General features: G+C 43.7%; 1 protein-coding gene across 1 annotated transcript in view; it reads left to right on the top strand.

Moving 5' to 3' along the window:
- Window positions 1-27,590, top strand: part of LRP5 (LDL receptor related protein 5) — a 1,269,095-nt gene that overhangs the window by 552,479 nt on the left and 689,026 nt on the right. Inside the window, exon 8 of the mRNA XM_040409022.1 lies at window positions 10,080-10,296. Within this exon, the coding sequence (XP_040264956.1) occupies window positions 10,080-10,296 (217 nt within the window). The remainder of the gene's footprint in view (window positions 1-10,079; window positions 10,297-27,590) is intronic.

Raw genomic sequence — 27,590 nt, 5'->3', positions numbered from 1 at the left:
CCGAACCCCCATACTTGTGCGCCAAATCTACCTCCCTGTAGAGGTAAATGTCCAGCTCTTCTCTTCTGTTAGGGCTGGCAGAACACAACACTTCTCTGAACAGGCTGAAGGCCAGGACGAACTCGGCCAGTGTCAGTTTGCGACTGAGCCTGGGGTCCTTGGACTTAAGTACCACCGAAAACTCGCTACAGCCGAAGGACTTATTTTCTGTTACGTCATGGGACGTTATTAACAAGGATGCCAGGTTGACATCCTTGCCCTCCAAGATGTCCTTTTTTATGCTAGGCCTGACGAAATATACTGGCGCCACTGAAGGTACTCCCCCGCCCTGTGACAGGTTAGCTGTCGATAGTAGAGTACTGTAGGCACAGTACCTGCCACCACAGCCGGAGGTGCCGCGCCACTGGCTGGCCCAACTGCTAGGGGGGATCGCGACGCTGCTCCATCACCTCCATCCGGGCTTGTAAATCCTGGATGGAACTCGTGAGTGTGTTCAACACCGTGTGTATCTGCACCAACGAGTTGTTGATGGTGGTGTTGTCGCTGGTAGCAGCAGGCCTGGCCTGTGGTGTAGTGGGAAAAAGAAGTCTAAACAGTTCCGCCTTTCTGGCTGTAGCCGCAAACGGAATGCCTCTCCTGAAAAGTTCGGCCGTCAGTTTAGGCACTGTCCAAGACCTGAGAGATGGAGTGCTACCGTGTTCGGACCCTCTTGGAGACGGAGGCAAGGACACAAACTCCTCAATATCTGAAGGCTGAGACATGACCACTGAAAACAACACAAAAAAAACAAAAAAAACTGTTAACCCTACAACCTGCTGCCCATAAGCTGGCAGACAAGGTGACAGACTCTAACCCCCCCCCCCCTTTTCCCCCCAGCAGCGTGAAACGAATGAACGAGAAGCCGGCGAGGCTGACAGGGAGTATGATAGTCGTTTCCACTGACGTATGAAGCGAGCCCGAGTTTATCTGAATCTGTGACGTGGCAGATTAATTAAAAACTAACACTGCGGGCTAACGAACCTACAGACGTGGTAGGTGATGTATGTAAGTATAGGATTTGTGGAAAACAGACCATATGATGTATGACACTAGTCTACGAGATGATACGGGGTGTATCTGTCTGTCGTGCGAGAGTGTGGCTGTACTTGCGAATGTACCTATGCTAGTGGTGTATGCATGAAGCTTGGTGGAAAAAGGTTTCCACCTTTTTTTTAATTTAATTTAATTTTTTTTATTTAAACCCCCCCCCCCCATTTTTTTACATTTTTTTTTTCCGTCAAAGCTGCCTGATGTGCGGAACTATGTGTTTAAGGTATGTATGTAGTGTATGTCAGAGAACCTTGTAAGCAACCAACACAGTAATGGCACCAGGACCCAGTTACCAAAGTTTAGACATGCTGTGCCCAGATGACTCGCAGCCCCATGTGTGAACTTAGAAATTCAGAATGTGCTGCAGGTGCTGAGCAGGCAATGAGCTTTAAACATGTAGCAATGCTGCCCCCTGGTGCCAAGACTCGAATCGCATGTGCCTGATCGCAATGAGGAGAAGCGATCCTCCAGCACACTTCCCCCTTTCCTCACACCCTCCTACCCTCCCTCACGTTCCCACACTCCCTGAACAAACCAGCGATCCGAAAATGATTTGTGGCAGCTTGCAGGCTGAAGGGAAAAGGCACCACCCGGCGTCTCTGAGCTCCGACTCGTGCGGGACGCTTGATGATGACGTCACACCCGGAAGTAGCAGACGTCCGAAATGCCGACGTGCTGCCTGAGTGAGCCGGACCGCTTAAGACAGGTACCGGCCCCTCCCACAAATCCAGGCTAGCCTGCAGCTAGCCTTAACACATGTTAACGTAATTATATTTTTTTCTACCATGGAACTTTGTGGTGAATGGATGCCATTGTTTAGCATCAGTCTGAGGCATCTGTTAACGCATACATTTTTGGTATGCATTAAATGGATGGCAAAAATAGGATGTGAACCCAGCCCTAGTGTCAAAATAAGCACCAGTACAGAGTGTAGCAGCATAGTGGAGAGGGGAGGCTGCCATGTACTGACAGAGCGCTACCTGGTCCTGGTGGACTGTTTCCCAAGGATCATTTTCTACTGGGAAATACAGAGCATAGTATAATACAATAGAATCTATATAATTTAAAGGGAATCTGTCACTAGCATATTAGCAATTTTTTTTTTTATGAATCCATGTGTAATAAAGTACCTTATATCCATATGTCTTGTTCTTTTTATTCTGTCTTGTAATTTCTTCAAAAAAATGCTTTTTATGATATTCAAATGAAGCTGTAAGGAGCCCAGAGGGGCGTTATTCTTTGTCCACGGTGCCCACGAACGCCCCTCTGACGTGCCGTGCCCGCCTAAATTTGAAAACTAAGAACTCCTCCAAGATTGCCTAAATCGCCTAAGTGCTCCCCCCCAGCGCCGCGCTCTGCGGCAAACACGTCCCGATCCTCCTCTCGCCCGCATCCGAAATCCCACGCAGGCGCAGTGCCGGAGATTGCCTGCGCGATGATAAGACGACTGAGGGCAACAGCTTCAACAGCGTCACTGGGCATGCGCCGATCCCAGTGACGTGTTCGCTGTTTCCTCAGCCAGCTGGGATCGGCGCATGCCCAGTGAAGCTGTTGAAGCTGTTGCCCTCAGTCGTCTTATCATCGCGCAGGCAATCGCCGGCACTGCGCCTGCGTGGGATTTCGGATGCAGGCGAGAAGAGGATCGGGGGTGTTTAGCCTCGCCTCTGGGAGGCGATTTAGGCGATCTTGGGGGAGTTCTTAGTTTTCAAATTTAGGCGGGCACGGCACTTCAGAGGGGTGTTCCTGGGCACCGTGGACAAAGAATAACGCCCCTCTGGGCTCCTTACAGATTCATTTGAATATCATAAAAAGCGTTTTTTTTTAAGAAATTACAAGACACAGAATAAAAAGAACAAGACATATGGAAATAAGGTACTTTATTACACATGGATTCATGAAAAAAAATTTTTGCTAATATGCTAGTGACAGATTCCCTTTAAAAATATTAGCCCTACTCCTGAGTAATAATACAATTAGGTGGTCATTTATTATATAGAAATATGTCTATGTTAGTCGTATTTCTGACACAGATTGTTGCGCAAAGGTCCTTAGCACCACAATCTGCATATTTTTCCTGCTCATGCCAGGTCTATAAAAGGATGGCATGGGCAGGGAAAGGGATACAGTTATGGCCATCCAGTTATTGGATACCACCGCCATACATTGACCGGATAACACCTCTGTACAGTGACTGGATTACACCGCCATACCGTGACTGGATAAAAGGGTATAAGAGGGCACAGCACAGGGAATGACTAGGGGCACTGCACAGGGTGTGGTAAGAGGGCACAATATGGAGTGAGGGGCACAGTGTGGGGTGGGGGGGCACAGTCACATGACCCTGTGACATTGGAAGGTCCTTATGGTGAATGCGGTTCATACGCCACCATAATGAGAGGCAGAGGAGTGAGACAGGGGTGTGATTATGTGGCTAGAGATGAAACATTTAACTGTCGACCAGTACAGGCCCCAAAAATTTGCCAATAGGCATTCACCTAACCGTAAAGAACTTTGGATTCTGTGGCTGGAGGTACATTAGGCGGTAACAGGATCAAAATTTAACTGTTGGCCAGTACAGGCCCCAAAAATTAGCCAATAGGCATTCACCTGACAGTAAAGAACTTTGGATTCTGTGGCTGGAGGTACATTAGGCGGCCACAGGATAAATATGTAACTGTCGGCCAGTACAGGCCCTAAAAATTAGGCAACAGGCATTCACCTGACAGTAAAGAACTTTGGATTCTGTGGCTGGAGGTACATTAGGCGGCCACAGGATAAATATGTAACTGTCGGCCAGTACAGGTTCTAAAAATTAGGCATTCACCTGACCTAATAGGCCTTTTATGCCACTGTATATACAGAAGACAAGGACAATTCTTTGTTCTTGTTGGTGGCGGCATGAGTAAATTCAATTGCACGTGGTCATCACAGGTGTTTAATTCCTCCGAGATCCATGCCTCATTTATTTAAAAAAATGTGATGTAGTCCACATTGTCGTGAGCTAGGCGAGTGCATTTATTGTCACGATCCCCCTGCTGCGCTGAACTTCCTTTCGGACAGTACACTCGACAAGGGGTAAGCCAAGAGTTCCATAGCAAATTGTGCCAGCTCTGGCCACAGGTCAAGCCTGTTTACCCAGTAGTCAAGGGGGTTCCTCGCTTCGCAGAGCGTCCACATCTGCCGTTAACCCAATGTAGTTGGACACCTGTGGGTCTAGGCGTTCCCTGAGGCTGGATCCGGAGGGCAGCTGTCGATGGGTTGGTTGCAAGAATGATCTCGTATACGAAATGACAAACACATCTTAAAACCACCCTCTTTTTGCAGGCGCAGTAGGATTGTTTCCCACACGTTTCGCTGTGGGTGGAAATTCATTTGCCAGTGCCCGCAACAGCAGAATGCTGCATCTCTCGCAGCAAGGCCTGGAAATGCTGCATTCTGACAGCTCTCAGTGATGCTGCCAACATCTTTGCCATTTTGTGTTTGTGCGTTGCCACCCAGTACAGGTCCTTGACCTTTATGCTTTTTATACGGGGGTCCCTCTTCAAACACTGGAGCATAAACGCCCCCATTTGCACTAAATTGGAAGCGGTGGAGCTCCCTGGCTCCTGCTCATCGCCTAGAAGAATGTCGTCCTCGTTCTCCTCCCCCAGCCACAGACAATACCATGGATCCCCGAAAAGTTTAAAGCCTGCTATTCTTGCTTCTCCTCCTCTTCCCCCAGGCACGATGCTCCTCTAACTCCTCTTCAGACTCCTGCTGACTTGTTTCAGATGGAGTAGCCCCCCTGGGAATTCATTCAGCATTGCGAATTCCTCATCTTCCAGCTCCTGCTCCTCGACTGCTTGATCAATGACACGACACAATGCACGCTCCAGAAAGAAGGTGTAAGGTACAATGTCACTGATGGCACCCTGGCTGCGACTGACCAGTTTGGTGATCTCATCAAATCGCTGCAGAAGTCTGCATGCGTCGCGCATGACCAGCCACTGGCGCTGTAAAAAAAAAACAAGCTCCCCAGAACCTGTCCTGCCGCGGAGTTCGTACAGTTAGTCGTTAACGGCACGTTTCTGCTGGAGAAGCCTATCAAGCATATACAAGGTGGCATTCCAGCACGTCGGGCAGTCACAAATCAGACGTCTGATGGGCAAGTGGTGTAGCCGCTGAACGTCAGCAAGGTGAGCCATGGCCATGTAAGATCTTCTAAAATGGCCAGAAATTTTCCTGGCCTGCCGCAAGACGTCCTGGATCCCGTGGTATTTGGCAACGAATTGCTGCACGACCAAGTTCAGGATGTGTGCCATGCACGGCACGTGTGTCATTTTGCCCTGTTTAAGCGCTCTCAGCAGATTGGCACCGTTGTCGCACACCACTTTACCAACTGTCAATTTGAGCAGCGTTGGCCACTGATCGGTCTGTGACCGCGGAGCTGAAAGGAGTGCAGGACCGGTGTGGCTCTTGGCTTCCAGGCACAACAGCCACAGCACAGCATGGCAACATCTCATCTGGCTTGTCAAATAGGTTTCGGGGGAGCTTGGGGGTGCAGCGAAAGAGGCAGTAGCAGTGGAAAAGGAGGAATCCGCCGAGGAGGAGATGGAAGATGGAGTAGGAGGAGAAGAAGAGGCAGGCCTGCATGCAATCCGTGGCGGTAACACCAAATCCTTACGGGTGCCACGGGTTACATGCTTGACGGCCGTCAGAAGTTTCACCCATTGGGCAGTAAAAGTTATGTACCTTTCCTGCCCATGTTTGCTAAACAACATGTCTTTGGTCAGATGTATTTTGGCACCGACACTGTGTGTCAGAGATATATTAACTTGCCACTGAACGTGGCCATATAGTTCAGGGATGCCCTTCTGGGAGAAATATTTCCTTTTGGGGACCTTCCATTGCGGTGTGCCAATGGCCACAAATTTTCTAAAGTCCTCTGAGTCCACCAATTTATATGGCAGTAGTTGGCGGGCTAGCAGTTCTGACACGCCAGCGGTCAGCCGTTGGGCAAGAGTATTATCCAGCCTCATTTTATTTTTAACTCTCAAACGTTTGGGCTACAAAAGCCTGCCTTGTGCCAGATGAACGCGACGACTGCACGGTTTAAAGTGGAGTGGAGGACAAATGAGAGGAGAAGGAGAAGAGTCAGGACGTGGAGCATCGGGAGTGTGGCTTTGTGGGTTCTGACACTGTTGCTCCCACTGGGCTCGGTGATGGGTGCCTTCTTAAGGTGGTCGTCCCTTGGTGAGTGTTGGGCTTACCGCTACTTATGCGTTGACAGCACAGGCTGGAGATGGCAACACTATTATAAGCAGCTGACACGTTGAAAAAAGTCTACACTGCAGAGCTATGTGCCGGCGGTCTGGCATCGCAAGATGTGACCGTGCATGGTGGATGGCTCGCTCCAGATACATGTTGTCAGACCGCTGGGTGGCGACCGTTGCTACCTTCTCTTCCTCATCCGATGCCAAGAATGGCTGCGCATCGGTAAGGTCTGGGAATGGATGGGAAAATGATTCCTCTGACTCGAGTGAAGGGGCTATGTTGGTGGTGGTGGTGTCTTAGAAGGTGCACACAGCAGAGAGTGTGGAGGGTGCAGATACAGAGGATGAAGAGGGTGCAGAAGCGGAAGGCTGAGTGAGCCACTCAACCAACACTGGTGCGCCCTTTGAAGTTATCGCACACACGCCTTCTCCAACTTCCCACTTAGGCGCAGGGTTAGCACTCCAGCTCTTAACTCAAATTTCTTAAGTCATCGCGTTATCTTGAGACAAAAGCCCTTGAAAAGCAATTGAAGGTGTATGCCCCCCAAGATATACGGTCCGTGAGCAGTCCATATGTCCCAGAGCGGCTTTGATTGTATGTACGGAAGCACACAGCATCATAAATTATAATGATGTTGTGCACGTCTGGCCACACGTAGGACTATTTTTCCCGCACTCATATAATCATATGAGTGCAGGTCAATAGCCCCACGGGTGGCCCGACGTGCACAGCATCATTGTAATCTATGATGCTGTGCGCTCCCATGCGCACGATCAATGCCGCTCCGGGACATATGGCCCGCTCACGGACCGTATATCTCGGAGGACATACGGTTGTGGGCAAGAGGCCTTACCTAGTGTTTTACCATTTAGTATGTACTGGTAACTTGTATTATTCCTTCCCATCTGCATAACCTTTCATTTGTCAGTGTTAAACCTCATCTGCCACTTTTCTACCCAAGCCTCCTATCTATCCAGATCCATCTGTAGCAGTATAGTGTCCTCTTACATGTTAATTACTTTACACAGTTTAGTGTCATCTGCGAAAATTTATATTTTACTGTGCAAGCCTTCTACAGGATCATTAATACATATATTGAAGGAAATATGGCCCAATACTGACCCCTGAAGTTCTCCACTAGTGACAATGATCCAATCTCAGTGTGTACCGTTAATAACCACCCTCTGTTTTCTATTACTGAGCCAGTTACTTACCCACATACAGACATTTTCCCCCAGTCCCCGCATTCTCATTTTATGTACTAACCTTTTATGTGGTACAGTGTCAAATGCTTTGGGAAAGTCCAGATATACGACATCTATTGATTTGCTGCTGTCAAGTCTAGAACTTACGTTCTCAAAGAAACCACCTCATAAAGCCATGCTGATATTGCATTATTTGCTTATTTTCTTTGAGCTACTCCAAGATAGCATCTTTTAGAAAACCTTCAAACAATTTACCCACAACAGATGTTAAACTTACCGGGCTATAGTTTCTGTGCTCTGTTTTTGATGCCTTTGTACATCATTATTATTCTTACTCTTATTATTATTGTCCTCTGTTGTTATTATTATTATTATTATTATTATTATTATTATTACCCCCACTGTATTATTATCATTATTATTATCATGTCTCCATCTGTGGTGTTGTTGTTTTTATTATGGCCCCCTTTGTGTTGTTATTATTATTATTATTATTATTTATTATTATTATTATTATGGCCCCCTTTGTATTATTTTTCATTATTATTAATAATACAGAGGGGGGATAAAAATTATAATACAGAGGGGGTAATAATAATAATACAGAGGGGGCCATATTATTATTATTACCCCCTCTGTTTTATTATTATTATTATTATTATTATTATTATTATTATTATTAATAATAATAATAATATAATAATAATAATTAATAATAATATTATTACCCCTCTGTATTATTATTTTTATTACCCCCTCTATATTATTATTATTATTATTATTATTATCACCCCCTCTGTCGTATTATTATTATTATTATTATTATCATTATGATTGTGGCCCCCTTTGTATTATTATTATTATTATGGCTCCCTCTGTATTATTATTATTATTATTATTACCCCCTCTATATTATTATAATTGCCCCCTCTGTATTATTATTATTGTTATGGCCCCCTCTGTAATTATTATTATTATTATTATTATTATTATTGTTATTATTGCCCCCTCTGTAGTATTATTATAACCTGGTCTGTATTATAATAATAATAATAATAATAATAATAATAATAATAATAATAATAATTATAATAATATAGAGGGGGGGGGGTCATTATAATAGTAATAATAATACAGAGAGGGCAATACTAACAACAGAGGGGGTCATAATAATAATAATAATTATTATTATTATTATGACCCCCTCTGTATTATTATTATTATTATTATTATTATTGTTAGTATTGCCCCCTCTGTATTATTATTACTATTATTATAATGACCCCCCCCCCTCTATATTATTATTATTATTATTATTATTATTGCACCCTAATTATTATGGCCCCCTCTGTATTATTATTATTATTATTATAATAATTATTATTATAATGGACTCCTCTGTATTAGTATTGTAATATATTATGGCCCCATTCTTTCTACATAATTGCCTCCTTGGTATGCTTCCTCTTCTGTGGTGTTGATAATGCCCTCCATAGTGCCCCCAGTACGGCCTGCTTTCGGGTACTCCTATATAAATAAAATATATATATATACCTCTCTTAATCATTGCGTCACTGCTTCTGGCCTGTGTTCGTGTGTCCCGGCACAGGCGGTCACAAACACATCACGTGTCCTCCTGCATTGCCTCATCATGTCATCTTGCGAGACCCGGCGCAGGAGGTCACAGTCAGGTAATCACGATCTCTACTGCCTCATTGGCTTCAGGCCTGGTGGCCTGAAATCTATCAGACAGAACGGAGGAGACCAAAACTATTCTATTAGGTTGTCATGTCACTGTTGGGGTGTGCCTTGTCATCTAACCTACACAATCCTGTTTCACAGTTCCCAGCGATGACTAATTGTGAACCCCATTTTACTTTTATTTATCATACCAGGCATTTCACACTAGAAAACCCACAAATCAGGCTCAGACTGGCCCACAGGGGTACAGGTGAATCCCCCAGAGCCTCTGATCAAGGCAAGCCCCTAGTCTCCAACCCCCTGCACAAGTGGCACATAACACACTAGACTTGCTGCACTACATACATATATTCAATGTACAGCACCTCAACCAGCCTATGTTTATATAAAAAACTTGATAGATTATTAAAGAAACTACCCAGTTTATTATCCTAGACATGATCAGATGGCTGAGATGACTTGTAGGTATAGAGGAAAGCTAGCCAGTGTTCTCTTTTCCCCATGACCTACCTTCTCAAAGTTGCTGCAGGGACCCCCGTATTTAATCATCTGGTAGCATCTTGCTGCTGTGTGATCAGGTAATATTTGAATCTTATCCGTATAGTAGGCATCCCAGTCTGACACTGCCCACAAGATAGATCTAGAAAAGGTAAATCATCTATTTTCCTAATTTTCTAATTGGATTTCATAATGAAGGTAATTTCATTGTTGCTTAATGGAATGTTTTAATAAAAATAATATCAATGACACAAGTATATTAAAGGTTTCATTGCATGAGATAAAATGAGACTTGTAATTATATACACATTCTTTATATTGTATTTTGTTTAGGTAATGAATGTGGATGGAACCATGCGGAAAACCCTCATTGAAGATAAGTTGCCTCATATATTTGGTTTTACTCTGCTTGGAGATTACATCTATTGGACGGACTGGGAAAGAAGAAGCATTGAAAGAGTTCACAAAGTGAGGGCAAGTCGAGAAATAATAATTGATCAGCTGCCAGATCTAATGGGGCTTAAAGCAGCAAGTGTAACAAATACTTTTGGTAAGTTTATAACCATTTGCACTAACTCAGGTATATTTTATATGGTGGCATGAAGAAAAATACTTTCACTCATAGATGATTTTTTAAGTTGTAATTCTTTGTGTTTTTATACAAATTATCAGATTTGTTCTTAATAAGGAAGACTGATCTGATCATATGGGAGGTATGCCAATTCATTTTCTCCTTAAAGAGGACCTGTCACCTCCCCTGACATGTCAGTTTTAGTAACTAATTGCATTTCCCATGTAATAACTTTGGAGCATCTATTCTTATGACTCAGTTGTGCCATTCCTGTATTATTCCTGCTAGAAGTTTATAAATAAATTGCCAGCAGTCTGCAATAAAGTTATTGCTGGGTGTTACCATTATTGGGTGTGTCTGACTCACCCCAATCAGTGCTGCTTGTATCAGACTGTGCAGGGACACACTCACAACTGGTAACATTTATCTGTACCTTTACTGCAAGCCATAGTAAGAGATGCTCCAGAATTGTTATTACATGGGGAATGCAAGTAGTTACTACAACTGGCATGTCTGGAATGGTGACAGGTCCTCTTTAACTGCATTGTAAGTTTAAAAGGACAAAGAAGCTTTAAGGCATTTATCTTCTGTTTCATGAGCAAAGTAGAGGCTACAATAAACATTAGTAGCTTGCTGGTGGATTCACAATACAACTAAATAGTGCCATATGGACATTCTATGAAATGTACGTGGCTGCTGATGAATGGAATGCTGAAGATTCCTCCATTTACAATACTGGAACATTCCCCTTTTATGAAAAAGCTCATACCGCATTTTTTGGCCCATAAGACGCACCCAGGTTTTAGAGGCGTACAATAAAGAAAAACATATTTTTCATTAGACCTGAGATCAGCCCAGTAATCAGACCCCTTATGTTAATCAGACCTCAGCTCACATACCCAATCAGACTTTCAATGTTAATAAGACCCTCAATCAGACATCAGATCAGACCTCCAATGTTAATAAGACCCCCATTCAGACCTCAGATCAGATCCCCATGCCTCATATCAGCCCCCGGCCTCATTTAATCAGCCCTAGCTTCATTTGTTCAGCCTTCAGATCACACAAAATAATCCAATTACCTCTCCTGCTCCTGACACCACCGCTCCTCACCTTCAGCGCTCTCTCTCACAGCACAGCTGACAGCAGAGGACCAGGAAGCGGTGAGTGCAGAACCCCTGGAGCTTCCGATCCTCCGGTACTAATGAGTGCTACCATAATGGAAGTGCTCATTAGTATTCGCCCTATAAGACGTAGTGCCACACCCCTCCCCTCCCCACACACACACACACACACACACTTTGGGTGAAAAATACAGTAATTATCCAACATGTCACATTAGCATGTCAAGATTTGCAGCTATATGCTTGCATCTTCAATAGGAAACGTTTTAATTTTTCTTCCCCCATCTTCCTTGAGCCATAACTGTTTATATTTCCATTCACATAGCTGTATGAGGTCTGTTTTATTTTTTAATGCCACCATTAAAGGGTTTCTATCACTTCGTATGACATAATTAGCTGTCAGACACTAGCGATCCGCTAGTGTCTGCTCTGGCCAACCATCCTACTATAATCACTTGTGGGGCAGCGGTTTTGCTAAAAAACGAACTTTTATAAATATGCTAATGAGCCTCTAGGTGCTATGTGGGCGTCATTAGCACCTAGAGGCTCCGTCTACCTTCATACACAGCCGCCGCCCAGCGCGTCCCTCCAGCCCGCCCATGTCCTCCTCCGTGTGACGCAGCGGACGAGTTCTCGCGCATGCGCCGTGCGCGGCTGTATTCGGCGCATTTGAGTGTCTGACCGCTCCGAGCTGAGATCTCAAATGCGCCGAATACAGCCGCGCACGGCGCATGCGCGAGAACTCGTCCGCTGCGTCACACGGAGGAGGACATGGGCGGGCTGGAGGGACGCGCTGGGCGGCGGCTGTGTATGAAGGTAGACGGAGCCTCTAGGTGCTAATGACGCCCACATAGCACCTAGAGGCTCATTAGCATATTTATAAAAGTTCGTTTTTTAGCAAAACCGCTGCCCCACAAGTGATTATAGTAGGATGGTTGGCCAGAGCAGACACTAGCAGATCGCTAGTGTCTGACAGCTAATTATGTCATACGAAGTGATAGAAACCCTTTAATTAGGGCATACAATGTAGTGGGAAGCGGTAAATAAATTATAAATTGGGTGGAACTGAAAAAAAAACGAAATTCCTCTACCGTTTTACGAGTTTTGTTCCCACAGCGTTTGCAGCAAAACTGACCCATGCCCTTCATGCTCTGGTACGATTATAACAATACCCCATATGTATAGTTTTTTTTATGTCTAAATAGTGTAAAATAAAATAAAAATTGTTTTTACATCACCATGTTCTGACCCCATAACTTTTTTATATGTATGTCTACTGAGCTGTTTAGGGGCTCATTTTTTGTGGGACAATCTGTACTTTTTATTGATACCATTTTGGAGTGTGTGAGACTTTTTGATCACATTATATTACATTTTTCTGGATAAGAGAAGCAATGAAAAAATGGCAAATTGCCCATTTGACCCATTTTTTCTATTATGCCATTCGCCGTATTTGAAAAATATGTTTATATTTGAATAGTACGGGCGTTTTCGGTCGCAGTGATACCCATGATGTTTATATATTTTGTTATTTAGGTATTTAAACTTTTATTTTTATTTTTTATATATTTTTAACTTTTTAAAGTTTTTGTGATGATTTTGAAGTTCATATATGAGCCTATAAAAACTGCTTTTTTGAATGTTGAAAAATCCTGTATTTTTAAAATGAGTTTATTACTTTGTCAATTGCTCATTTCCTATGTTGGCCTGCCATCTGGTGGCCAAAATAAGAATTGCAGTATGGATGGTGTGAGTCTCGTCAGCGAGACTCCGAGCATTCAAAACAACTACCGACATCCCCATTGGCCGCAGGGGATGTCGGTAGGAAGCCCAAAAGCACAAGCTTTTGAGGTTTTTGACACTAGAGATGGCGTGGTCTTACTTGATCACGGCATCTAAAGCCTTTATTTACCACAATCGACATTATTGCCAATCACGGTAATTAGCCACAGGTCTCTGTTTGAAAGCGCAGAGAACTCCCGGCCATGTTTACACATCGCTCCAGCGCCGTCTATGTACTGTGCTGGTAGTGAAAGGGTTAAAGTATAAAAGGATTTTGTTTCTTACTCAATTTACTTTACAAGTAAACAACAATGTACTTGTATATTTAGCTCAATCTAGTGATTTGCCTTATTTTAGTGTGAAAACTTAGTATTTTTTTAAATTAACCCCTTAAGTACAGGGCCCATTTTTTGCTTTGAACTTTCATTTTTAACTCCCCACGCTCCAATAGCCATAACTTTTTTTTTATATTCTGTTTAAAGAAGCCATATGAGGGCTTATTTTTTACGGGATAAGTTGCAATTAAGGGCCATTAAAATGGTGTATCTCACCCAAAGGAAGCTGGGTGAGAACAAGAAAGGCTGGGATAATAGTTTTATGTGGTATGCAGCAGCTAGGCTGGTAATTAAGATAATTAGCAGCCAGCTGAGGAGTTCGGGTAAATGTGGGCTGAGCTCCTCAACCAGGGCTCCCTGTCTGGGGAAGAAGCAGGCTGCGCCAAGACTTGTGGGAGCAGGGACCCTCTGATCTTGTGTGGGGGTAAGAACTTTGTGGTGTTTTGGGGAGCTGGGTGGTAGACCCAGATCCCAGTAGAGAGGGAGAAATACTGTGTAGTCAGAGGCCACACGGCCTGGGATTTATGTTTATGATTTGTTTGGACTGCTGTAAAAGTGACAATAAAGCTGGTCGTGGCCAGTTTGCACCCAAATCTGCAGTGTTGGAGTGGCTTCTTGAGGTGTGCCAACCGTATAAGCGGAGAAGATGGCGATCCTGGAGAGCTAAGTGACCCGAGTTGTCACATGCCCTAATTTACCATGTATGCTGTTGAAAAATGGGAAAAAATAGTTTCTGTCGGGTAAAATTGAAAAAAGTAGAGGAAAATACATAGTTGCTCCACCAGTTGGGCAGACAATGATATGGTGCTCACTCCGCAACACACCCTATGTTGATGAGGAATGGAAAGATAATTGTATGCTAATTGGAAGGCACACAAAATATTTGGTGTCATATGGACAATATAAAATTTCCCATAAAATTGATTTAAAACATAAAACAAAGCAGATCAACAAACAGGACAAAAATACATAAACAATAAAAAAAAAGTATAAAATGCTGGGGCAATTATATTCTATATCCAAATGCCTCAGTAATTATAGAAACTTAGTCCACTGTATTTATCAGCTTTCAAATCATGGATCTCTTTGCCGGATTTACAGATCTCTATATACAGACCATAGATTAACCTCTTGCCGCACACGTAACGCCGAAAGGCGTCATTGCGGCGGCTCTCCCAGGCTACACTAACGCCGATTGGCGTCATCTCGCGTGTGCCGAGATTTCCTGTGAACGCGCGCACACAGGTGCGGCGTTCACAGGATCGGAAGATAAGCGAGTGGATCTTCAGCCTGCCAGCGGCGATCGTTCGCTGGCAGGCTGGAGATGCGATTTTTTTAACCCCTAACAGGTATATTAGACGCTGTTTTGATAACAGCGTCGAATATACCTGCTACCTGGTCCTCTGGTGGTCCCTTTTGTTTTGATCGACCACCAGAGGACACAGGTAGCTCAGTAATATGTAGCACCACACTACACTACACCCCCCCCTGTCACTTATTAACCCCTTATTAATCCCTGATCACCCCTGATCACCCCATATAGACTCCCTGATCACCCCCCTGTCATTGATCATCCCCCTGTCATTGATCACCCACTTGTAAGGCTCCATTCAGACGTCCGTATGATTTTTACGGATCCACTGATATATGGATCGGATCCGCAAAACACATATGGACGTCTGAATGGAGCCTTACAGGGGGGTGATCAATGACGGGGGTGATCACCCCATATAGACTCCCTGATCACCCCCCTGTCATTAATCACCCCCTGTCATTGATCACCCCCTTGTAAGGCTCCATTCAGACGTCCGCATGATTTTTACGGATCCACTGATACATGGATCGGATCCGCAAAACACATACGGACGTCTGAATAGAGCCTTACAGGGGGGTGATCAATGACGGGGCTGATCACCCCATATAGACTCCCTGATCACCCCCCTGTCATTGATCACCCCCCTGTAAGGCTCCATTCAGACGTCCGTATGATTTTTACGGATCCACTGATACATGGATCAGATCCGCAAAAAACATACGGACGTCTGAATGGAGCCTTACAGGGGGGGGTGATCAATGACAGGGGGGTGATTACCCCATATAGACTCCCTGATCACCCCCCTGTCATTGATCACCCCCCAGTCATTGATCACCCCCTGTAAGGCTCCATTCAGATGTTCGTATGTGTTTTGGGGATCCGATCCATGTATCCGTGGATCCGTAAAAAACATACGGACGTCTGAATGGAGCCTTACAGGGGGTGATCAATGACAGGGGGGTGATCACCCCATATAGACTCCCTGATCACCCCCCTGTCATTGATCACCCCCCTGTAAGGCTCCATTCAGACATTTTTTTGGCCCAAGTTAGCGGAAATCTTTTTTTTCTTTTTTTTTTTCTTACAAAGTCTCATATTCCACTAACGTGTGTTAAAAAATAAAATCTCACATGAACTCACCATACCCCTCACGGAATCCAAATGCGTAAATTTTTTTAGACATTTATATTCCAGACTTCTTCTCACTCTTTAGGGCCTCTAAAATGCCAGGGCAGTATAAATACCCCACATGTGACCCCATTTTGGAAAGAAGACATCCCAAGGTATTCGCTGAGGGGCATATGGAGTCCATGAAAGATTGAAATTTTTGTCGCAAGTTAGCGGAAAGGGAGACTTTGTGAGAAAAAAAAAATCAATTTCCGCTAACTTGTGGCAAAAAAAAATTTCCACCATTAATTTCTATGAACTCGCCATGCCCCTCATTGAATACCTTGGGGTGTCTTCTTTCCAAAATGGGGTCACATGTGGGGTATTTATACTGCCCTGGCATTTTAGGGGCCCTAAAGCGTGAGAAGAAGTCTGGGATCCAAATGTCTAAAAATGCCCTCCTAAAAGGAATGTGGGCCCCTTTGCACATCTAGGCTGCAAAAAAGTGTCACACATCTGGTATCGCCGTACTCAGGAGAAGTTGGGGAATGTGTTTTGGGGTGTCATTTTACATATACCCATGCTGGGTGAGAGAAATATCTCTGTCAAATGCCAACTTTGTATAAAAAAATGGGAAAAGTTGTCTTTTGCCGAGATATTTATCTCACCCAGCATGGGTATATGTAAAATGACACCCCAAAACACATTCCCCAACTTCTCCTGAGTACGGCGATACCACATGTGTGACACTTTTTTGCAGCCTAGGTGGGCAAAGGGGCCCACATTCCAAAGAGCACCTTTCGGATTTCACCGGCCATTTTTTACAGATTTTGATTTCAAACTACTTCTCATGCATTCGGGCCCCTAAAATGCCAGGGCAGTATAACTACCCCACAAGTGACCCCATTTTGGAAAGAAGACACCCCAAGGTATTCCGTGAGGGGCATGGCGAGTTGCTAGAATTTTTTATCACAAGTTAGCGGAAAATGATGATTTTTTTTTTCTTAGAAAGTCTCATATTCCACTAACTTGTGACAAAAAATAAAAACTTCCATGAACTCACTATGCCCATCACGAAATACCTTGGGGTGTCTTCTTTCCAAAATAGGGTCACTTGTGGGGTAGTTATACTGCCCTGGCATTCTAGGGGCCCTTATGTGTGGTAAGTAGTTTGAAATCAAAATCTGTAAAAAATGGTCGGTGAAATCCTAAAGGTGCTCTTTGGAATGTGGGCCCCTTTGCCCACCTAGGCTGCAAAAAAGTGTCACACATTTGGTATCGCCGTACTCAGGAGAAGTTGGGCAATGTGTTTTGTGGTGTCTTTTTACATATATCCATGCTGGGTGAGAGAAATATCTCGGCAAAAGACAACTTTTCCCATTTTTTTATACAAAGTTGGCATTTGACAGAGATATTTCTCTCACCCAGCATGGGTATATGTAAAATGACACCCCAAAACACATTCCCCAACTTCTCCTGAGTACGGAGATACCACATGTGTGACACTTTTTTGCAGCCTAGGTGGGCAAAGGGGCCCACATTCCAAAGAGCACCTTTAGGATTTCACCGGCCATTTTTTACACATTTTGATTTCAAACTGCCCACCTAGGCTGCAAAAAAGTGTCACACATGTGTATCTCCGTACTCAGGAGAAGTTGGGGAATGTGTTTTGGGGTGTCATTTTACATATACCCATGCTGGGTGAGATAAATATCTTGGTCAAATGCCAACTTTGTATAAAAAAATTTGAAGTGACCTCATTTTGTAAAGAAGACACCCCAAGGTATTTCGTGATGGGCATAGTGAGTTCATGGAAGTTTTTATTTTTTGTCACAAGTTAGTGGAATATGAGACTTTGTAAGGAAAAAAAAAATAATCATCATTTTCCGCTAACTTGTGACAAAAAATAAAAAGTTCGATGAACTCACTATGCCCATCAGCGAATACCTTAGGGTGTCTACTTTCCGAAATGGGGTCATTTGTGGGGGTTTTCTACTGTCTGGGCATTGTAGAACCTCAGGAAACATGACAGGTGCTCAGAAAGTCAGAGCTGCTTCAAAAAGCGGAAATTCACATTTTTGTACCATAGTTTGTAAACGCTATAACTTTTACCTAAACCATTTTTTTTTAATCAAAGACATGTAGAACAATAAATTTAGAGAAAAATTTATATATGGATGTGTTTTTTTTTGCAAAATTTCACAACTGAAAGTGAAAAATGTCTTTTTTTTTCAAAAAAATCGGTAAATTTTGATTAATAACAAAAAAAGTAAAAATGTCAGCAGCAATGAAATACCACCAAATAAAAGCTCTATTAGTGAGAAGAAAAGGAGGTAAAATTCATTTGGGTGGTAAGTTGCATGACCGAGCAATAAACCGCTAAAGTTGTGGAGTGCCGATTTGTAAAAAAGGGCCTGGTCAATAGGGGGTATAAACCTGTGGTCCTTTAGTGGTTAAAGGGCTTCTGTCAGCCCACTAAACCATTTTTTTTTTTTTTTTGTTTACTAATAATCCCTATACTGCGAGCTCTGCATACATAAGTTAAATAATCATAGCAGCCGCATCCTCCGACCCTAATGACGCCCCCTCCGCATTGTGATTGACTGGGCCAGGGAACGGAATCGTTCTCTGCTGGCCCTGCCTGTTAGCATTCAAAATCTGGCGCCTGCGCTGCGGCCGTACCTATCTTCAATCTGAGCAGGTGCACTGAGAGGCGGCCGCTCTCTCCTCAATGCGCCATTGTAGATGTGACGTCATCGGCGCAGGCGCATTGAGGATGGAGCGGCCGAGCGAGTGGCCGCCTCTCAGTGCGCCTGCGCAGATTGAAGATAGGTACGGCCGCGGCGCAGGCGCCAGATTTTGAATGCTAACAGGCAGGGCCAGCAGAGAACGATTCCGTTCCCTGGCCCTGTCAATCACAATGCGGAGGGGGCGTCATTAGGGTCGGAGGATGCGGCTGCTACCAGCAAGTAGCCGCCCTACTTGCTGGTAGCAAGGTAATTTGCATATTTTAAAAATCGCTTTTTATCAAATTCTACTGAACAAAAATGATTTAACTTATGTATGCAGAGCTCGCAGTATAGGGATTATTAGTAAACAAAAAAAAAAAAAACGGTTTAGTGGGCTGACAGAAGCCCTTTAAAGTGTAAATGAAACTTGAGTATATATACAATCCAGTATAATACTTGGATGTTGATTCCTCAATGGAATTGAGTATTATCAATTCATGAATAAGAGACAAATAATTGTGGCTCACCCTCTAAGCTGGTATGGATTGGTGCTCACACTAAATCAATGATTCACCCAATCACATTCAGTAAGGTAAGTATAATTAAGATAAGTGGGCACTCACCATCTGGTTCTATATCAATCAATGAATATATTATGTATGTTTAAGGCATTTTGGTTTCCGTTTGTGAGATCAGTTTCAGTGCTCTCACAAGTGATCAGTTTTGCCCTAATGCATTCTGAATGGATAAGGATCCGCTCAGAGTGCATCAGTTTGACTGTGTTCTGCCTCCATTCCGCTCCCCCCCCCCGAGCATTTGTACAATCTGCCATCTTTTTCTTCTATTCACTAGTGATGGACGGGGCGGTTCAAATGTTCGCGAACCACAAGTTTGCGGCGGGTCCTATTCATTTTAATGGCAGGCGAACCTGAAAAACCTTCAGCTAATATTTTCAGCCAAGAAATAATTACTAGAAGTGCATAAATAGTCCCACAACATGGACAGTGACATACCAGATGTATTATTGCGAATTTGCAATATAATTTTTGCGTACGCGCATGCACACACCAGTTATAATTATTTTTTCCGGAGGGTGCATGTGCGTGGCTTACAGGGAATACATGTCTCTGTGAGCTCCGCTCCGACCGCTGACATTTTCCGGTTATAAGCGCTGTTTCCTCGGCTCCACCAGCTCGCTGTACCCATGCAGGGGACACAGAAGACGACCAGCGGCAAGGGTAAATTTAAAATTCCGGGCACACCTTCACAGACCTTACCGGAGATCTTCAGAAACACCTGCCAATCCATCATGGCGGACCAGGCCACGTCCCCGACAAGCCAGGCCTCCTCTGCTGAAAGTGGTCTACACCTCGAACCTAAAGTGTCGCTTACAGGTCAGGCGGACTTATACTAAAATATTGCAGCCCTCTTTCATACTCTCTCAGGCAATTGCAGAATTCTCCCGCCAGATACAAGACCTGGGAAACAGGGTCTCTGACCTAGAGTCCAGAACAGACGAGATTTCGGACGCCATGGGCGCCGACAGGGAAGATATTGACTCCCACTCTGCGCAATTACAAGCGCTTGAACTAAAACTTGAAGACCTAGAAAATAGGTCCAGAAGAGGGAACTTAAGAATCGGAGTCCTGCCTGAATCCTTTCTGGAACTCTCTTCCACCATGGGCTCCCTCTTTTCAGCTTTGCTGCCCCAGGCGCAACCGAATCAACTACAGTTGGATAGGGTTTACAGAGCCCTGGGAAAGCCACGTTCTCCGGACATTCCGAGGGACATTGTCCTTAAATTTCACCATCCAGAGGTGAGGTACATGGTCCTGAATGCTACACAAAATATGTCCAACTTACCTGGACTTCCACCCTCCGTTCGTTTATATGCGGACTTAGCCCCATCAACACTGCGAAAATGCAGAGAAATGAGACCAGTGACCCAGGCTCTGCAACAGGCCCAAGTGCGATATAGATGGGGGTTTCCTTTCACCCTCTCTTTCCAACTGAACTTCCGCACTCATACGATCCACACTCCAGGGAGTGGAAACCCTTCAACGCGCCGTCATAGCGGTTGAACGCACGGAAGACCCACCGGCGCCTCCAAGACCCCAACGTCCAGCCCGGGTTTGGGCGAAGATTCCCGCCGTCACTTCATCTGCGAATAAATCGGCGGGACATTGATCAATTTGTGGCAAATCACCTTTTTTCTGCGGTCTTAGGAAAAGGACTTTCGCATCTCAGCAGTCCTGAAACTAAGGGTATCCTTTTCTTTATACGCCTACACTGGTATCCACAATCTCCTATTACCCCTTCGCTGAACAGCACCCCTGTCAATACACAAAGAAACAGCGACTCGGACTTTCATGTTGCCACCCAATCTTTTTGTGGGACAGGGGTTAGATATTACCCCCCTGACTCCTGCATTTGACTCACCTATACTTGCTGGCCATTCTAGGCACAGCCATCCATGTTGGTATTTTGCACCCATTACTGTTTTGTTATCATTACTATTTTTTGGTTTAAGTGTCCTTATGGAGATCATCCCTCCCCGTCTCTCTAATGTAAAATGGCGCACAGTGTCAGTTGATATAGGTGGAAATTTTCCATCATATAGCTTATGTGTAAGTTGATAACGCATAATGTGAGGGGCTTTAACTCCCTAACAAAACGTAAGATGGCGTTTACCTTTTATCTCAAACATAGTCCCGATATAATTTGCTTACAGGAGACCCACTTCACATCCACCTCCCACCCAAAGTTTTTCCATCCTCAGTACACTAGGTTCTTCTCCTCTACATTTCAAACCAAAAGCAGAGGAGCAATCACCCTGATACGGAACTCTTTCCCACTCCAGGTTTCTCGCTCCATCATTGATCCCAATGGAAGATACTTTGTTATATTATTGGGTGAATGTAGAGGACATACCATGTGTATTGTAAATGTTTATGCCCCAACTGATGAACCAGTTACTTTTTTCACACAAATGCATCAACTGCTTGAACTCCTTAATTATGACGAATTGTTGTGGGGGGGCGACTTTAATCTTGTGATGGATCCTTTACTAGATCGCTCTGCCCCGCCAAATACCCCATGCCCCACCATACATGGGGTACATATCAAAAAGGTTTTAGAATCACACTCCATTGCTGATACATGGAGAGAGCACAATGGCCCACAAAGGAGCTACACCTATTTTTCACCCGCCCATCACCTGTACACTTGTATATATCTCATCCTAGTTTCCACATCCCTCCTTCCATCTAATGTCTTATTGCAGACACATTGTCGCTTCCTGGTCTGATCACGATATGGTTATGGTTGATGTCACACCTTCCTCTCCTACTAGTCGCCTATTTACCTGGGGACTTAATGAGTCACTCCTGACTAGCTGTTCATGATCGGCTCCAGGAAGATATGGAAAATTTTTTCACAGACAATGCTGATCCGGACGTAGACCCTATAGTGGTTTGGCTTTCCCATAAAGCTTTTATGAGAGGGCAACTGATTAGAGAAGCTTCCCACTTAAAGAAAGAAAGGAACTCAACCCTTTTAGCTCTAGAGGCCAAACTTAGTAGACTGGTCCGAGCTCATCAGAGGTCACCCTCACTTTACTTGCTCAAGGCATTGAAAGATACCAAAATGCAAATAAACTTGATTCTGTCAATCAATACAGAAAAAGCACTCCGTAGGACTGCATTGTATTACTACAAATATGCAAACAAACCTGACAAGATGCTAGCATGTCAATTAAAAGCAAAGCAAAAAATTAACCAAGTGTTCCAAATTTGCTCACCATCTGGTCAAGTATCCTCCAACCCAGAAGTCATTTACGATACATTCCATGCCTTTTACCAACAGCTCTATACAAAACCAGATGCGGGCCAAGGACAAACAGACTATACCTTTTTAACATCCATCCCACTCCCGCGGATATCCCCAGAAGAATTAAATGACCTGGGTAAGGCTGTAGTAGTAGAAGTGGAATTTACAATTAAGGCATTGAAGCTGGGTAAAGCCCCCGGACCCGATGGCCTTTCAGCTCTTTATTATAAAAAATTTGCCCCTGTACTACTCCCACATATCACCAAATTTTGTAACCATTTACTGAAGGGTAATGTCCTCCATCCGGATTTTCTAATATCATAGTTATTCCCAAACCAAAAAGGGACCCCCTATCACCATCCAATTATAGACCCATATCCCTTCTAAACCTTCTAAACCTGGACACGGAAATTTTTACATCTATTTTCGCCCGACGTCTCAATATTCTTCTACCCAGTCTTATTCATAGGGACCACATAGGATTTATCCCCGACAGGGAGGCGCCTGACAACATTCGGAAAAATTCTTAACATAATACAAGTAGCTAATAAGAAGGCAACTCAATTAGCGATCTTGGCCCTTGACATGTAAAAAGCCTTTGATTCCGTCACATGGGATTACCTCTATAAAGTTTTACAAGCTATGGGTATCAGAGGCCCGCTGTTCAGTCCCTTTACTCCACCCCAGTAGCTTACCTCAAACTCCCATCTACACACCCAACACCCATTCAGATTCTCAGGGGAACACATCAGGGCTGCTCCCTCTCCCCTGCCCTATTCGCCATAGCCATAGCGATGGAACCCCTCGCCATTCATATTAGAAATAACCCAAATATAGCTGGCCTTAAGATAGGAAATAATGAATACAAGTTTAGCCTATTTGCAGATGATCTCCTTTTGTCCCTCACTAACCCCATAATCTCTCTCTCAAACCTTTTACATCTCTTGAAGTTCTTCTTGGCAGCATCAGGGCTTCACATTAACCATAAGAAATCCAAACTCCTAAATATGTAATACTTCCTCCTCATCAAAATCCCTCCTATTACAGAATTTCCCCTTTTCACATCAGCCCACTTACATTCCATATTTAGGTACCCTGATACCTTCCCAACTAAACACCATATATAAAATTAATTATCTTCCATTATATCGGAAAATTAGGGAAGACCTCAAAACCTGGAGCTCATTACCAGTGTCCTGGATTGGTAGAATACACATAGTTAGAATGGTGTTTCTACCCAGGCTTTTATATTTGTTTAGGACCCTCCCAGTTCAAATCCCCAGTAGAGACCTCTGTAGTCTACAAGCAGAAGTGATGAGATTTATTTGGGGTAATAAACGTGCACGTATCTCCCGTACTATAATGTGTCGACATAAATCACAGGGTGATCTCTCAGTCCCCGACTTTGTAAAGTATTACAAAGCGGAGGGTCTGGCTCAATTGTTCCTAACACACCTACAACCAGAAGCACACCCTCTATGGGTTTCCCTTGAACAGTCCCTCCTTACCCTGTGGTCCTGAAAGGCCCTGCTCTGGACTCCCCTCCTCTTACCGCCGATGATTCAGACCAACTCTCCATTATCCCATCACTCTCTACTACTCTGGAGGTCTGTTAGGTTTAAATCTGGGCTACAGTCTAGACATACAGTCGTGGCCAAAAGTTTTGAGAATTACATAAATATTGGAAATTGGAAAAGTTGCTGCTTAAGTTTTTATAATAGCAATTTGCATATACTCCAGAATGTTATGAAGAGTGATCAGATGAATTGCATAGTCCTTCTTTGCCATGAAAATTAACTTAATCCCCAAAAAAACTTTCCACTGCATTTCATTGCTGTCATTAAAGGACCTGCTGAGATCATTTCAGTAATCGTCTTGTTAACTCAGGTGAGAATGTTGACGAGCACAAGGCTGGAGATCATTATGTCAGGCTGATTGGGTTAAAATGGCAGACTTGACATGTTAAAAGGAGGGTGATGCTTGAAATCATTGTTCTTCCATTGTTAACCATGGTGACCTGCAAAGAAACGCGTGCAGCCATCATTACGTTGCATAAAAATGGCTTCACAGGCAAGGATATTGTGGCTACTAAGATTGCACCTCAATCAACAATTTATAGGATCATCAAGAACTTTAAGGAAAGAGGTTCAATTCTTGTTAAGAAGGCTTCAGGGCGTCCAAGAAAGTCAAGCAAGCGCCAAGATCGTCTCCTAAAGAGGATTCAGCTGCGGGATCGGAGTGCCACCAGTGCAGAGCTTGCTCAGGAATGGCAGCAGGCAGGTGTGAGCGCATCTGCATGCACAGTGAGGCAAAGACTTTTGGAAGATGCCTGGTGTCAAGAAGGGCAGCAAAGAAGCCACTTCTCTCCAAAAAAAACATCAGGGACAGATTGATCTTCTGCAGAAAGTATGGTGAATGGACTGCTGAGGACTGGGGCAAAGTCATATTCTCCGATGAAGCCTCTTTCCGATTGTTTGGGGCATCTGGAAAAAGGCTTGTCCGGAGAAGAAAAGGTGAGTGATACCATCAGTCCTGTGTCATGCCAACAGTAAAGCATCCTGAGACCATTCATGTGTGGGGTTGCTTCTCATCTAAGGGAGTGGGCTCACTCACAATTTTGCCCAAAAACCCAGCCATGAATAAAGAATGGTACCAAAACACCCTCCAACAGCAACTTCTTCCAACAATCCAACAACAGTTTGGTGAAGAACAATGCATTTTCCAGCACGATGGAGCACCGTGCCATAAGGCAAAAGTGATAACTAAGTGGCTCGGGGACCAAAACGTTGACATTTTGGGTCCATAGCCTGGAAACTCCCCAGATCTTAATCCCATTGAGAACTTGTGGTCAATCCTCAAGAGGCGGGCGGACAAACAAAAACCCACTAATTCTGACAAACTCCAAGAAGTGATTATGAAAGAATGGGTTGCTATCAGTCAGGAATTGTCCCAGAAGTTGATTGAGAGCATGCCCAGTCGAATTGCAGAGGTCCTGAAAAAGAAGGGCCAACACTGCAAATACTGACTCTTTGCATAAATGTCATGTAATTGTCGATAAAAGCCTTTGAAACGTATGAAGTGCGTGTAATTATATTTCACTACATCACAGAAACAACTGAAACAAAGATCTAAAAGAAGTTTAGCAGCAAACTTTGTAAAAACTAATATTTGTGTCATTCTCAAAACTTTTGGCCACGACTGTACACCACTTCTTTACCTGTTTGGGAACCGGGCTTTTCCCCCGGGTCTCTGGACAGATACTTTTCAGTGGTGGATCTCTAATAAACTCTCATCTCTTCATAAAGTCCTGATTAGGGGGAAATTTATTTCACTAACTGACTTCAAAGATAAATATGAACTCCCAGATAACGAATCCTATAATGCTAACCAAATCTTCTTCTTTCTTCATTCTCTGAAGGTTAATAACCTGAGCCTCGTTTTTACCCCTTTTGAGCAGTCCAACACTTTTTCCATGTATAAACAGGGACTATTGTCAAGAATTTATGGAACACTTAACGCCTCACCAGAAGGGGTTAAGCTACCATACAAGAGGGATTGGGAAGAGAATATCCTGGAGGAATATCCCGTAGCTAAATGGCACCTTCGTTCACTGACTTTAACTAAGAATTCATTGCAAGTCACTCTGGCGGAGACCTCAATAAAAGTCCTTCACAGGACATATCCGGTACCCTGTAGACTGCACCGTATTTATCCAGAAGTCTCATCTCTGCTTTAGGGGTTGCGATATTGAGGGTACTGTCTACCATACCTGGTGGTCCTGTCCACATGTCCAGCGATTTTGGTGAAAAATTTCTCGATTGCTTTCCTTGGTGTTGGACTGTACCTACTCGCCTTCTCCCTCTCTATGTCTCCTTGGGGATAAACTGCCAGGGATGACTTTTTCAAAATTTAAGCTCTCCCAACATATACTACTAGCATACAGAATTCATATTGCCTCTAAATGGAGATCTAGCTGCTTGAATTTTCAAGCAGTGATAGATAGGATCAATAGAATCCTCCTTTACAAGAGACTCTCGGCCATTCGTATGGATACATACAAAACTTTTGTAAAGCTCTGGGAGCCCTGGCTGTCCTCTTCCCACTCAGTAGACTTTCGATATAGCATGACATTGTAACCTATTATAGGCCTTATATAGTCACATACGGTTGTTCAAAATTAAAAAAAAAAAAGTCCCTAAGCTTTACTAATGCATTATTGTCATACTACACTGCCATTTACTATTGCCACTGTCTGATCTCCCATTGTAACTGTTGTCATGATTGTACGACTCTGTTTGTATTGTACAAAATCTGTACATTCTACTATATAATGACAAGCACTTATGATGCTTTTTTCTCCATTAAATAAATATTTGAAACATAATTATTTTTTCCAATACCGATGTCACTGTGTGTAGCAGAGGGAACGCAGCAAAACAGCAAACAAATGCTGCAGTTCCCAAATACACTATATAGAAAGTATATTATTGGTATATAACAACCCGCTTCTATCAGTTTTTTGGGGGGGCAACTGGTATATCACACCAGTTATAGTTTTTTTTTCTAATTGTGTTTGTCACTCTGTGTAGCTGCAGTATCGCTGCAGAACCGCTCGCCACCACTGCTGCACAATACAAATCCACTATAATATGCTTTCTATGTTAGAAAGTATATTATAAGTGTATTACACCCCTCTGTACTGCACAGCTATCAATAGTACACCTATACCAGTCCTTAAAAGGACTTTTGTGGCCCTATTTGATAGCGTTTTTGTCCCTAACAGTCTGTCTCTGCTCAACACAGCAACCTTTCCCTACACTGACAAAAGACTGAATGTGAAATGGCGGCCAGATCAGGTCTATTTAAAAGGTAGGGGGTATGTCCATGTGCTGAAACTTTTCAATTGGCTGTCCTGTACCATCTGATGGATGTGTAATGGGTCAAAGTTCTTTACAATGTAAAAGAATATGGCGGGCGCAAATATCGCCATATGTTCGCATGTTCAGCGAATGCACAAAGTTTGCCGCAAACCAACCGCCGGGCGAACCGCAAG

Source organism: Bufo bufo, chromosome 10, assembly GCF_905171765.1.
Source record: "Bufo bufo chromosome 10, aBufBuf1.1, whole genome shotgun sequence".
NCBI lineage: Eukaryota > Metazoa > Chordata > Amphibia > Anura > Bufonidae > Bufo > Bufo bufo.
This window is presented reverse-complemented; position numbering and strand designations above follow the sequence as displayed.